Source organism: Hyla sarda, chromosome 1 (genome assembly GCF_029499605.1).
Source record: "Hyla sarda isolate aHylSar1 chromosome 1, aHylSar1.hap1, whole genome shotgun sequence".
Taxonomy (NCBI): domain Eukaryota; kingdom Metazoa; phylum Chordata; class Amphibia; order Anura; family Hylidae; genus Hyla; species Hyla sarda.
In genome coordinates this window covers 588,800,944-588,816,502 of record NC_079189.1, presented here as the reverse complement: position 1 = coordinate 588,816,502, position 15,559 = coordinate 588,800,944, and the positions used below count along the sequence as shown (strand labels likewise).

At 44.2% G+C, this 15,559-nt stretch overlaps 1 protein-coding gene across 2 annotated transcripts in view; it reads right to left on the bottom strand.

Annotated features, from left to right (window-relative positions):
- TTC33 (tetratricopeptide repeat domain 33) overlaps window positions 1-15,559 on the bottom strand; it is a 239,843-nt gene that overhangs the window by 38,502 nt on the left and 185,782 nt on the right. For both annotated transcript variants that reach the window (XM_056545978.1, XM_056545988.1), the window contains exon 4: window positions 6,840-6,971. In XM_056545978.1, coding sequence (XP_056401953.1) covers window positions 6,840-6,971 — 132 coding nt within the window. The remainder of the gene's footprint in view (window positions 1-6,839; window positions 6,972-15,559) is intronic.

Below are 15,559 nucleotides of genomic sequence, written 5' to 3'. Positions count from 1 at the left end.
GCCCATCACCTGCCCAATACTATCCCTACAGTGAAGTGTGGTGGGGGCAGCATCATGTCTGGAGGAAACCAGGCACTGCCCATCACCTGCCCAATACCATCCCTACAGTGATCATGGTGGGGGCAGCATCATGTCTGGAAGAAACCAAGTACTTCCCATCACCAGCTCAATACCATCACTACAGTGAAGTATGGTGGGGGCAGAATCATGTCTGGAGGAAACCAGGAACTGGCTATCATCTGCCCAATACCATCCCTACAGTGAAACATACTGGGGGGCAGCATCATGTCTGGAGGAAACCAGGAACTGCCCATCACCTGCCCAATACCATCCCTGCAATGAAACATGGTCGGGAAGCATCATGTCTGGGAGAAACCAGGCACTGCATCACCTGCCCAATACCATCCCTACAGTGAAGCATGACGAGGCAGCATATTGCTTTGAGGGTGTTTATCATCGGCTTGGACAGGGAGACTGGTCAGGGTCAAAGGAAGACTTAACGGAGCAAAGCACCTAAAAATTCTTAAAGACAACCTGATCCAGAGCCCTCTGGACCTCAGACTGTGGTCAAAGATTCACCTTCCAACAAGACAATGACCCTAAGCTCACAGCCAAGATACCACAGAAGCATCTTAGGGACAACTCTGTGAATGGCCTTGAGTGGCCCAGTCAGAGCCCTGAACCCTATCGAGAATTTCTGGAGAGACCTGAAAATGGCTTCCACTGACTGTCCCCATTGAACCTGATAGAGCTTGAGAGGATCTGCAGAGGAGAATGGCAGAAAATCCCCAAATTAGATGTGTAAACCTTGTGGTCGCATGCCCAATTTTGGTTACTCTAGCCGCAACATAGAAAAATGTGAAAAAAGTGAATGGTCTGAAAACTTTCCAAATGCACCACATGTTCACTGTAGAGGCTTCAAGCTCAGTATACTGCCTGTTACAGTAAGGTTTCTACTAGGGATCGACCGATATCAATTTTTTAGGGCCGATACCGATAATCTGTGACCTTTCAGGCCGATAGCTGATAACTTATACCGATATTCCGGTATAAGTTATCGGCTATTTCCTACCCCCCCACCCACTCGGCCCCGCAGAAGCCACTGCAGATCAATGATTTAAAGCCGGCATTTTAAATCAATGAACTGCAGCGGCTTTTGCGGGGCCAGAGACCGCCGCCACCACCCGCTTCTCTCACCCGGACTGTCCTGGGGTTCTCCCTAGTCCATCCCCGGTTTTATAATTACCTGTTCCCAGGGTCCGTGCTACTTCTGGCTCCAGCGGCGTCCTGAGCCGTCACTGTGCGCACTGACTGTGACGTCGCGTTGAGGACGTCACTCGTCTGTGCGCTGCGCAGCGCACAGGACGCCGCAGGAGCCAGAAGTAGTGCGGACCCCGGGAACAGGTAATTATAAAACCGGGGATGGGGGAGGCAATGGGGTGGCGGTCTCTGGCCGGGGAGGCGGGACATTATCGGCATATCGGCAAGGTAATTGCTGATACCGATAATGTACAAAATCGTGAATATCCGCCGATAATATCGTCCAAACCGATATACGGTCGATCCCTAGTTTCTACATTGTAGAAGCTACTGCCTGTTACCTCCATGACATTGTTTCCCACAACAGGAAATGTATCGGTGGTTTGTCACTTGAGATGTGCATATTGTCAAGTAAAAGCTAGACCCGAAGTAACACGGATGTGATATGGTGGTACTATGGTACTTGCATTGTGACTTTTACAGAACATAACAGAGGACATGAGAATACTGATTTATAAAGGGGTCCATCACGATCCTCTGTGTTGTCCATTGCTTAGACCGGACAAATCGATGGATGCTCTGCAGGTGAACAGAGCCTCAGCTGCCTTCATTATAGAACTGCCAAAAATACAATTTAGATTGGGCTCCATGGCCAATCTTATCAAGGTATACAAAAAAAGAAAATACTGCTGGAACTGTAGTTCCCTGGTTAAAAGGTGCTTTCTTGTGTAACCAGTCCAGATGGTAGATGGGGGAACTGTAGTGAGATACTTTGGTGGTGCTCTACTTCATTCAATGTGGTAATGTACGATATATTTAGAGAAGTAATATAGTGGCACTCACCATCTTGCCGTATGAGACAGTCCTTTTATTTAATTTCTTCATATAAAAAAAAGAGCCAGTGAAGGACGTGGACAGAGGCTGGAGCAACTTATGTTTCACATCTTGGGCAGAGGCCAGAGCGGCATATGTTTCATACCGTGAAGCGTGAAACATATGTCACTCTAGCCTCTACCCACGTCCTTCACTGGCTTTTATATATGGAGAAATTAAATAAAGGATTGTTTTTATCCAAGAAGATGGTGAGTGCCACTATATTGCTTCTCTAAATATGGGGCAAATCTTATAGCAACCTTGTGAAGTGTCCCGATTTTGGTACAGCAATCCCACACTCCGGCTGCACAAAACATATTTATGCTAACAGCACCCAAATTGTTTTTGAGGAGGATTCAGGGACGTTCATGGGATGGGGTGTAAATATCTTGATTTTTGCTCTGGTAAGTATCTAAATGGCTTCAGCATTTTGCTGACAGAACTGCCAGACGAGAGCATAACATCTTCCCTGCTTGCACATGGAAGTATCAATTCATTACACACAGTGGTCGATTTACTTTGGACCAGTACCAAACATATAATTTTCATATATCACTACGCCCAGCCTCTACTATCGACCGTCAGCTGACAGCAAAGTCTTCCGTGCAAGGTTTGTTTGTCTTCTCTAGCGGGGAAATACCCTGCACTACTTCCTCTCTGATTTTTGTAGGTGACCACAAATGACATCTCAAGACAAAGACGAGAGGACGGTAAGGAGAAGTTAAGAAGTAGAGGAAACCATATGCCACCCCGTGATCTGTATGTACAGGTAACACAATGCAGAATGGAAAGTGGTGTTATGAGTAAGGGAGGAAGTTGAGGGTAGTGCAATGGTCCCTTAAATGGGCACTGTCAGATCCAAAACATTTTATTTGTTGTTTCGGATCAAAATAAAAGACCTTTTGTAATATGATTGTTTAAAATGTTTTGAATATTTAATAAAGAAAATGGCTACTGAAAGTCTCACCATTGGGGTCTCCATACCTACTGGGACACTAACCAGTCCTGGTTAGCATGAGGCTTGTCCATAAGTTATGGACAAGACTCATGGACAAGGCTACACCAATCACCTCCCAACACCACAAGTGAGGGACACACCTCCTTCTACCACACACCAATCACCTCCCACCACCACAAAGGAGGGACACGCCCCTTCCACTGAGAGGATTTCTAACACTGTGAGCTAATGAAAAGAGGGATTTTTATAATAAATACAGATGATAGAGGAAAAAAGATTAGATGTACATGGTCAGGATTAGGTACTGAGTAACATACTATTTTTTTTTTTCTTTTGTGAGATCTGACAGGTACACTTTAAGTTACAATATTATTTAGTTCTTGGGTGACCACATTTTGTTAAGACAATAACTCTATGGAAACCTGGTAATTGATTCTAAAGCCTCAAAACTAGAAAAAAAGTGAAAAAAAAATAGGATTGAAGAAAAAATAAGTAGACAACTAATACATCCTTTGGCTAGGGCATAAGATGTTTAGGTGTGGAGTACCGCTTTAAGGACTTGCTTTTAAAGTTGTTTTCTTCCACAGAAACCTTCTATGAACTGTCAAATATAAGGTCATAAAGTCACTTACTCCACTTAGAGAAACTTAATTAACTTACTTAGCATTAAGTATACATTAAAGTTATAATAAGCTATTAAAGGCCCAGAAAGGATTTATTATACAGCTGCATTTATGCCAAGTACAATAGCTGTAAATTTACATTGTGCTAAAAGCACGTGAAGACTGTCAGTTCTATATGAGTGTGGGGTGGCAGGATCCTCCTTGAGTGATGTAGAAGGGACTAGAAATTCAAGGATTTAGTCTAAACTTTGACAATGAGGGCTCTATGGTGCTTAGCAGCTTTGGGGTGCACACTCCAGTCTATTCATTGCAGGAAAGAAATGTAAATTACCAGAGCCCTTGACTTCTTGTTTATTGAGAAAGAGATAGGAATAAAAATAGGAAAAAGTAGCAAAAACAAGATAGATAATTTTTTTACACAAGCAGGGTAAGAAAAGCTATACAAGTTTCTGTAGAAAAAGCTTGTTAGTTAATAAAGTCCTGTGATTCCAGCAGCCTCTGCACCAATTCAAGCAGACCATCCCTTTCTTTCTGCTGTGTAGGGCTGCAGCTGACAATTATTTATAAAATCGATTAGTAGGTCGATTATTCGTTCCATTAGTCGGAAAAAAGAAAAAAAATTGGGGTTAGGAGACCAGGGAAAGCTTAACGGAGGACAGACGGAAAAGGGGAACGCATTGGGAAGAGTTAACTGGTAGAAAACAAAGGGGACAGCACCTGAAGGGTTAACAGGGGGGAACGGAGAGGGGACAGCACATGAAAAGTTAACTTATGAGCCTCGCTGCAGCGGTAAAGGAGCAGTTCACAGGCCTAGGTAATGGCCGTCGTTCCTGCACCAGAAAGATCTGTCACTGCCCAGAGGAAGGAGAATGGAGCTCCTGGCTGGACAGGGGGCTCCCGCAATGTCAGGACCGTAGGTTTCTTGTCAACAGAGGCGCTGAGGACAATGAGACTGTGCCGGCTTCAAGAATGAACTCCAGGCTGTAGTCGCAATGCTGGAGGTAGGCCGCAGATAGTGCAGGCCGGCAGCATATTCAAAGGGGCACCGGAGGGTAACAGGAGAAACGGAGGGGGGCATTAGGGGGAAGACTGAGGGGCTAAAAGGCAGTGAAAGAAGTAACAATAGTAGGTATACTGGGGGAGATTTATCAAAACCCATCCAGAGGAAAAGATGCCGAGTTGCCCTTAGCAACCAATCAGATTGCTACTTTCATTTTTGAAAAGGCTTCTAAAAAATGAAAGAAGCGATCTGATTGGTTGCTATGGGCAACTCAGCAACTTTTCCTCTGAACAGTTTTGATAAATCTCCCCCTCTATGTATAAAAACCAACATTCAGAATGTTATAAAAATCTAACAGAATGTGAATGCAAAACCCTAATAAATAGAGATTTTAAAGACATCTGCAGCCTAAATACACTTTATTCCCTATCCCAAGGATAGGGGATAAGTGTTTGATCGCGGAGGGGGCCGAACACTGGGACCCCACGCGATCTCCTGCACAGGGCCACGGCTCTGCCGCGGCTCTCCCCTGCAGGAGGCGCAGCATGATATGCCTCCTCCATGTAGTTCTATGGGAGAGGCAGGGAGGCAGCGTTCGTGCCTCCCTGACTCTCCCATAGAGCTGTAGGGGGCATGGAGGGGGAGTGCCATCGACCTCACTGACGTGCATTAGCTGCAGTACAGCGCGTCAATGCCGGGTCCTTGTTCGGGAGTTCGCGGGGGTCCCAGTCAAACACTTATCCCCTATCCTGTGGACAGGGGATAAATGTATTTAGGCTTTAAAAACCAGACAATTTTTGTTAAACTGGGGCATTATTTTCATATATACCGTATTTATCGGGGTATACCACGCACCGGCCTATAACATGCACCCTCATTTTACCAAGGATATTTGGGTAAAAAAAGTTTTTTACCCAAATATCCATGGTAAAATGAGGGTGCGTGTGTGTGCATGTGTATACCCCGATACACCCCCAGGAAAGGCAGGGGGAGAGAGGCCGTCGCTGCCCGCTTCTCTCCCCCCTGCCTTTCCTGGGGTCTAGAGCCCTGCTGCCGCCGCTTCTCTCCCGCTGGCTATCTGCGCCGCTGCCCGTTCTCTCCCCCTGACTATCGGTGCCGGCGCCCCATTGCCGGCGCCGATAGCCAGGGGGAGAGAAGCGGCGCCGGCAATGGGGCAGCCAGGGGGAGAGAAGGGGCAGCGGCACCCATTGCCGGTGCCGCTGCCCCCCCCCCCCATCCCCGGTTGCATAATTACCTGTTGCCGGGGTCGGGTCCGCGCTGCTTCAGGTCTCCGGTGTGTGTCCCCTGCGTCGTTGCTATGCGCTGCACGGCGCATGGCGTCAGTGCGCCGCGCCGTGCAGCGCATAGCAACGACGCAGGGGATGCACACCAGAGGCCTGAAGCAGCGCATAGCAACGACGCAGGGGATGCACACCAGAGGCCTGAAGCAGCGCGGACCCGACCCCGGCAACAGGTAATTATGCAACCGGGGATGGGGGGAGGCAACGGGGCAGCGGCGCCGGCAATGGGTGCCACTGCCCCTTCTCTCCCCCTGGCTGTCGGCGCCGCTGCCCCATTGCCTGCGCCGCTTCTCTCCCCCTGGCTATCGGCGCCGGCAATGGGGCGCAGGCACCGATAGTCAGGGGGAGAGAACGGGCAGCGGCGCCGATAGCCAGCGGGAGAGGAGGGCCGTCAGCAGGGCTCTAGACCCCAGGGCAGGCAGGGGCAGAGAAGCCGGCAGCGCTGGCTGTCTCTGCACCTGCAAAGCCGCTGCAGTTCATTGATTTAAAGCTCCCGCTTTAAATCATTGAACTGCAGCGGCTTATCGGCGTATAACACGCACATAGACTTTAGGCTAAAAGACTTTAGGATAAATACGGTATTTGATGTTACAAAGTTACTTGATAAAGAATTCTGGCCACCGGTACCACATGCGCTTTAGAAGCCGTACAAGAATGCAAGAAGTGACATCATGTTTGCTGGTAATTGAGAGGTATGGCCGGCTGCAGAATACAGCGATAGGTCGTCGGAAGAGAAAAGCAGAAAGTCAATGTAAATGATATGAATGCAGTTACTACAGGGTCACTACCCAAATACGAAGAGGAGGGAACGTTCATAGACTCACCATTGCTATTTCTCCCAGTTCCAGCTGTGCCCTTCCCAATGTCTGCCAGGCCTCAACAAACTTTGGGTTCCTGTTGACTGCTGTTTCTGCAGCTTGTACTGCTGGGAAAATTTCCTGAAGACTCAGAAGAGACTGAAAAAGAAAAAACCATATATATTTGAGTCTTTTCATAAAATAAGAATAAAATGAGACATTAATCTATGTAATAACAATAGGATCACAGTGAGGCATTCTGAGACGAGAACCTGTGCCCTTAAAGGGGTACTCCGGTGCTCCAGCTGTTGAACATTTTGTTCAGAATGCTTGGAGCCGGAGGCCGTAACCATGACATCATGCCACGCCCCCTCCATTCATGTCTAGGGGAGGGGGCGTGTCGTTCGACACGCCCCTCCCATAGACATGAATGGAGGGGGCGTGGCTGTGAGGTCACGACCACTGCCACAGGAACCCGGCATTTGTTTAGAATGCCGGGTGCTGTGGGAGATCGCAGAGGACCCCAGCAGCGGGAACCCCATGATCAGACACGCCTCCTCCCATAGACTTGCATTGAGGAGCACGAGCTTCCGGTGCTGAACCCAACACTCTAAACGAAGGCCGGGTGCAGCACTGAGATCGTGGGGTCCCCAAAGGTGAGACTCCCGCCATCAGACATCTTATCCCCTATGCTTTGGATAGAGGATAAGATGTCTAGGAGCAGAGTACCCCTTTAAGTAAAAGCCTATAGAGTTGTGTCCTGGAGGACCTTACATCCTTTGTCTACACCAATTTCTCTGCCCCTCACAAGACACACCAAAGGATGGACTACATCTTCCAGCACTCACGTCTTCTGACATTGGCTCTAAGACAGCGTGCAGGCACCCCATCAGCTTATTTTTCTGTTATTGTAGTCACTAAAGCACTTTTTTGTATTTGGCATTTTGTGCACTTTTATGCACTTTATTTATTATGTGATCTTGTTTTCACTGTACAGACTCATATATTATGTGATTGGGTTTTTATTGCATATACTTAGAGGATTATTCTGGATAACATACTCTTTAAAGGGGTATTCCAGGAAAAAACTTTATTTTTTACATCAATTGGCTCCAGAAAGTTAAACAGATTTGTAAATTACTTCTTTAAAAAAATCTTAATCCTTCCAGTACTTATCAGCTGCTGAAGTGGAGTTGTTGTTTTCTGTCTGGCAACAGTGCTCTCTGCTGACATCTCTGCTGGTCTCGGGAACTGCACAGAGCAGAAGAGGTTTGCTATGGGGATTTGCTTCTACTCTGGACAGTTCCCGAGACACGTGTCATCAGAGAGCACTTAGACAGAAAAGAACAACTCAACTTCAGCAGCTCATAAGTACTGAAAGGAATAAGATTTTTTAATAGAAGTAATTTACAAATCTGTTTAACTTTCTGGAGCCAGTTGATATATATATATATATATATATATATATATATATATATATATATAATATATATAAAGGGAGGAATCCCGAAAGCTTGTCTCTACAAAATCTTGTTAGTCCAATAAAAAAGGTATTACAAGATACTGCAACTACCGATGATTTTGTTTTTTATATATATATATATATATATATATATATATATATATATATATATATATATCTCCAAATGGCGGAGGACAGCACAACCACTAAAGATCTTGGAACGGTAATCCGGGTGCAATAGGCAAAAAAAACGTGGTCCCAGTCGCAGACCACATCCATAGATACCAGCAATAAGTCCAGCAGCACTCACGGGATCAAGTAGAAACACAGCAGTGTTTATTAAACCATGTATAATGCAACGTTTCAGTGATATCCACCACCTTTTTCAAGCATGCTTGAAAAAGGTGGTGGATATCACTGAAACGTTGCATTATACATGGTTTAATAAACACTGCTGTGTTTCTACTTGATCCCGTGAGTGCTGCTGGACTTATTGCTGGTATATATATATATATATATATATATATATATGAAAGCCAAGAGGGAAGCAGCACACCTATAGATGTGGGTGCTATCGGTGCGAATCTCAGGTCTCGGGATATACCATAGATAAATCCAAAAGAAGACCACAGCACTCCAAGATAAGGTTATCAAAACATGAGTAGTGTTTATTCCATCAAGTTCAAAAGGGCAACATTTCAGCTGCGTACATGCAGCCTTTTTCAAGCCTTGAAAAAGGCTGCATGTACGCAGCTGAAACGTTGCCCTTTTGAACTTGATGGAATAAATGCTACTCACATTTTGATCACCTTATCTTGGAGTGCTGTGGTCTTCTTTTGGATATATTTGGATTTTTTTTACTGTGAGTGCTGCTGATTATTTGATTTACATAGGACTGTGGCTCCTTCTCCTCCCCCCTTAAGGGTCATTATTCCCTGCACAGGGTTTAATGTTGCAGGATTACATTCCCTGTTTTTAATTGTCTTGTGCTTTGTTTGGGTCTAATAAAAATTGATTGACTTTACATTTAAATGTTGTGGGTGTGCATCCTTATAAAGTTGCTGCCTTTCTCTCTTGTTTGAAAGATTTTTTTCAGACCACTGTTCTGTGTGATCTGTGTTCTGTGTGTGTTCTGTGTGATCTGTGTTCTGTGTGTGTTCTGTGTGATCTGTGTGTGTTCTGTGTGATCTGTGTTCTGTGTGTGTTCTGTGTGATCTGTGTGATCTGTGTGTGTTCTGTGTGATCTGTGTTCTGTGTGATCTGTGTTCTGTGTGTGTTCTGTGTGATCTGTGTTCTGTGTGTGTTCTGTGTGATCTGTGTTCTGTGTGTGTTCTGTGTGATCTGTGTTCTGTGTGTTCTGTGTGATCTGTGTTCTGTGTGATCTATGTTACATAGTTAGTACGGTCGAAAAAAGACACATGTCCATCAAGTTCAACCAGGGAATTAAGGGGTAGGGGTGTGGCGCGATATTGGGGAAGGGATGGGATTTTATATTTCTTCATAAGCATTAATGTTATTTTGTTCCATGAATGTATCTAATCCTGTTTTAAAGCTGTTAATTGTTCCTGCTGTGACCAGTTCCTGAGGTAGACCGTTCCATAAATTCACAGTCCTCACGGTAAAGAAGGCGTCTCGCCCCTTGAGACTAAACTTTTTCTTCTCCAGACGGAGGGAGTGCCCCCTCGTCCTTTGGGGGGTTTAACCTGGAACAGTTTTTCTCCATATTTTTTGTATGGGCCATTAATATACTTATATACATTTATCATATCCCCCTTAAACGTCTCTTCTCAAGACTAAACAATTGTAACTCCTTTAATCGCTCCTCATAGCTAAGATGTTCCATGCCCCATATTAGTTTAGTCGCGCGTCTCTGCACCCTTTCCAACTCCACAGTGTCCCTTTTATGGACAGGTGCCCAAAACTGAACAGCATTATTCCAGGTGAGGCCGTACCAATGCTTTATAAAGGGGGAGTATTATGTTCCTGTTCTGTGTGTGTTCTGTGTGTGTTCTGTGTGATCTGTGTTCTGTGTGATCTGTGTTCTGTGTGTGTTCTGTGTGATCTGTGTTCTGTGTGTGTTCTGTGTTCTGTGTGATCTGTGTGTGTTCTGTGTGTGTTCTGTGTGATCTGTGTTCTGTGTGATCTGTGTTCTGTGTGTGTTCTGTGTGATCTGTGTTCTGTGTGTGTTCTGTGTGATCTGTGTTCTATGTGTGTTCTGTGTGATCTGTGTTCTGTGTGTGTTCTGTGTGATCTGTGTTCTGTGTGTGTTGTGTGATCTGTGTTCTGTGTGTGTTCTGTGTGATCTGTGTTCCGTGTGATCTGTGTTCTGTGTGATCTGTGTTCTGTGTGATCTGTGTTCTGTGTGATCTGTGTTCTGTGTGTGTTCTGTGTGTGTTCTGTGTGATCTGTGTTCTGTGTGTGTTCTGTGTGATCTGTGTTCTGTGTGATCTGTGTTCTGTGTGATCTGTGTTCTGTGTGTGTTCTGTGTGATCTGTGTTCTATGTGTGTTCTGTGTGATCTGTGTTCTGTGTGTGTTCTGTGCGATCTGTGTTCCGTGTGATCTGTGTGTGTTCTGTGTGATCTGTGTTCTATGTGTGTTCTGTGTGATCTGTGTTCTGTGTGTGTTCTGTGTGATCTGTGTTCTGTGTGTGTTCTGTGTGATCTGTGTTCTGTGTGTGTTCTGTGTGATCTGTGTTCCGTGTGCGTTCTGTGATCTGTGTTCTGTGTGTGTTCTGTGTGATCTGTGTTCTGTGTGATCTGTGTTCTGTGTGATCTGTGTTCTGTGTGTGTTCTGTGTGTGTTCTGTGTGATCTGTGTGTGTTCTGTGTGATCTGTGTTCTGTGTGTGTTCTGTGTGATCTGTGTTCCGTGTGTGTTCTGTGTGATCTGTGTTCCGTGTGTGTTCTGTGTGATCTGTGTTCCGTGTGTGTTCTGTGTGTTCTGTGATAGCCATAGAGACTGCACGTGGCAACTTAACAACACTATTGGAGAATTCAATTGTTTATTCTTTGTATTTTTCGCTGGTGTATTACCACAATAATGCAATATTTTCCTTTGCGTCTTGACTATTCCTATTTGGCTATATGATTGACATGAACGCTGTCACTGTATTTTTTTATGTCAAAAGTTTAACTAACACAGATTTGACAACCACACACCCCCCCACCCCACCATCCAAAAAAAAAAAAAGAGAAAAGAAAATTCTTCATTTTTGTCCCAGTGGGAATACTGGCAGACAAGTGTTAATGTTCATAATTCTGTATTTTTAGTAGAAACCACACAATACTCCCCCGCTTTGAATGTTGTACTTTTAATAAACCCAAATATGATTTATTAGGAAATATCACTGGAATGAGCATTATTATCTACACATTCCTAAACTTGCTAGCAATCAGCTAAAATCCACACAAGGCCTCGGCCCATATGGAAATGATCTGTTTTAGAGTTTTCCTCCCACACAAGTTCTCCGCGTGTCCAGTCCACTCTGCACCTATCACATCACACACACCAGGGGCCACATCTTTTTCCATTCCTCTCAGCTCGCTTTTCTAAATTTTGTTGGAATCGAAGAAAGAACAAAATGAAACAAGGAAAAAGTTTACTGAGAGCGGAAGGAAAACTGTGATTGAAGACAGACAAATTGTCGAAATGTCTCATTACTGTCCTGTCGGATGTAGATGGAATATTCCATCATAGAAAAACCTAGTGATCAAAACGTGCACGAGAAATAGAAGCATATTCAGGAGATCTTTATGTAACTTTTCAAATGAAAAAAAATATATATATAAAAATAATAATATATATATATATATTCTTTTTTTCACACTAGAGCACACAATAGGCTAAAATTGCCTGCAGTTTATTTATCAGCTTTGTTGTACAAACTGGGACAGGTTGAGCAGAGTCTTCTCATTATCATTAGAGGACAGGGAAGTTACTAAAGGCTCAGATGTACTTCTGGAGGCCAAGATAAAGCAGGGAAGTAGCACTACAAAGATTAGCTCTCCTGTCACCCCCTGGTCTCTGGAGAAGAGGCTATACATCTAAAAACCTACGATGGCCCCGACATACGATCATTTCAACATACGATGGCCTCTCAGAGGCCATCGCATGTTGAAGGCAGCATCAACATACAATACTTTTGTATGTCGGGGCCATCGCATAAACGGCTATCCGGCAGCGCAGACTGCTTCAGCTGCTGCCGGATAGCCGTTTAAGGTGCCCCGTGTGGTCCGGTGATGATCACTCACCTGTCCCCGGCGCTCCGGACCGTCCTCTTCAGGATCCCCTGCATCGCCATCGCTCTCCTTCGTCGTCATCACAATAGGAGCGGCGTGCGATGACGGCGATGAAGAGCGACGATCCCAGGCAGCAGAGACGGTCCGGAGCAGCGGGGACACCCCGGGGACGAGGCGACACCAATGGAGGGCGATTTCCAAGGCAGCAGTAACAGTCCAGAGCAGCGGGGACAGGTGAGTATAACATACAATGGTTTCAACTAACGATGGTTCATTTGGAAGGAATTACCATCGTATGTTGAGGGACCATTGTAATCTATGACATATAAAACCTAGTAATCAAAACATGTACATAAGGAATGGAATGGAAGCACATACAGGGGGGTAGTTAAAGGTTTACTCCAGTGGAAAAAAACATTTTTTAAATCAACTTGTGCCGGAAAGTTAAACAGATTTGTAAATTACTTCTATTTTAAAATCTTTCTTAATCTTCTTAATCCTTCCAGTACTTATCAGCTGTACAGTACTTATCAGGAAGTCCTTTTCTTTTTGTATTTCTTTTCTGTCTGACCACAGTGATCTCTGCTGACACCTCTGCTATGAGTTTGCTATGGGGATTTTACTCCTGCTCTGGACAGTTCCTGACATGGACAGAGGTGTCAGCAGAGAACACTGTGGTCAGACAGAAAAGAACTACACAACTTCCTCTGTAGTATACAGCAGCTGATAAGTACTGGAAGAATTAAGATTTTTAAATAGAAGTAATTTACAAATATTTTTTTTAAATGTTTTCCACTAGAGTACCCTTTAAGTAACTATTCAAATAAAATAAATATTAAAAATTATTATAATGCACACAGAAGAACTAACTTGTTGGCTTTGTTGTATAAACTGGGACAGATTGAGCAGAGTCTTCTCATTAACATTAAGCTCAATTGTACTGCTGGAGGCCTAGATAAAGCAGGAATGTAGCGATACATACACATAGTAGGCTTGATATGCAGATCCCTTGTCCCTCCCTGGTCTCTGGAGGAGAGGCTTTCTTTCTGGGAGACTGTAATAACCTATGACATTTCACTGACCCTTAACTCCCATCCACTCCCAAGCATGTGCCTTAAACATGGCTGCCTCAATATAAATAACATGCACCTAATCTATCACAGCGGCTCACACTGTTAGATTAATGTGGCACTTTTTTCTTTTTATACCACCTAATGCAGCGTTTCTCCAACTGCTGCAAAACTACAACTCCCAGCATGCCCAGACAGCCCTCCCACTATCACTGATACCCCTTCCCTGAGCAGCCAATTCACTTATGTCCTTCTCCACAGACTACAGAGCTAATTTTACAACTAGTTATTACAACTTGGCTTCATTCACTTCAATGAAACGGAGCTGCAATACCACACATAACCTGACAGGAACTTCGCTCTGCTTTTCTAATCCTGGATAACCCCTGTGACCACTCCCCTGAGGAGCATACACAATCATGTGTGCATTACATTCATCTCCTCAAAGAGGCACAATGTTCCCTTCACCCACAGCTCTACATCCACTTTACCATAGTAGCATATCATTTCTTTCACACCACAACTGCAATTCCCACCCCCACTCCTAAAGCAAGACATCAGGGCAGATGAATTCATGTATTCATGTCAGTTTTCTGTGAGAATCCCGTATGGACAAAAGCCCTATAAATATTAACAACTCTGAAAAAGTAGATGGAGATGGAACAGGAGGTGGTTTATTATGATGGGGGCAGAGAACTGGGAGGATTATAAAATTTAACAAGATCATGACAAGTACTCTTTAATTTTTCAAGTGTCTCTATCGACAAGATCTCTCGAGTGGTTGCTGAAGAAAACTAATCGTTATGCAAAAAAAAAAAAAAAAAAAGTGCTACGATATAAGAATAATGTACATAATTTTAAAAGCAATACTGCTATAGAAAAAAAAGCATACCATATATAATAGTGTGTACGATCCCACCACGGTAAGAGGACCACCGAATGAACACTACACTATATTTATGCTTCTCCTGGGCTAGCACCAAGCCTATACATTCTGGATTCAGCTATTCCTTACTTAAAACTACCCATGGGGATGGGGGTACAACTAAGAAGGAGGCAGCCAACTTCTACCGCCCCCCCCCCCCCCCCCAACATACCATGCAAAAAATTGGTTAGCATGACGAAAAGAAGTGTAATAAATATTTGTGCAAAACACAAAAATTACAGCAGCCCCCCTCCATTTTTTGGGAAATCTAGAGCATTAAAAAAAGAGTGAAAACAGCAGCCAGCCTGTAAAATAAATACCTAACAATATAACCCCTAAAGTGAAACCACATACTCTTTTACAGGAAAAAAATAATAGAATATCCTGATGATGTCGGCGCCTTCGTACACGATGCCCGGTGAAATAAAGGCCACAAGGTGATCAATGACACAACATAATGCAGCTTAGAATAATATGTCAGGCTCCACATGCGGAGAACATTGTCAGACAAAAAAAACCATAATAATCGAATAAAAAATAAATAAAATAAAAAGTAATTTGGAACAAAAGGTGATGAAGTCGAGACAATAACAGCCGGGGGATTATGAGATCTGTAAATTTGGAAATGCAAGAGCGGTCGTCTCCGGCAATAACACAACAAAACAATTTTTGGCAATATCCTCTGGATTAGCAATATAATAAATCAGAACTCCTTCACTTATAACAGGTCTATCCGTGGCAGCTTAGCGGTGCTAAGGTTTCAGCCGACAGCTCGAGAGAAAACCGCGCGGCCTCCGAACTGGTTATTGGTGAAATAATAAAACACACACATTTATGACCCAGTACTAAGAGCTGGCTTTTTCGGGGAGTTCTGAACGTATAAAATGGCATTTACTATATTATTCTAGTGATAGGTCAGTATTAGGCTCTGTTCACATTGCATTTGAGCCATATGTTTGCATAAATGCTAGGGACTGTCCCAGTATATACGTCAAATACTTGTATTCAACTCCGTAGGGTCCTTGTGGCCTCTGTCAGGCGGGTAGATGCATA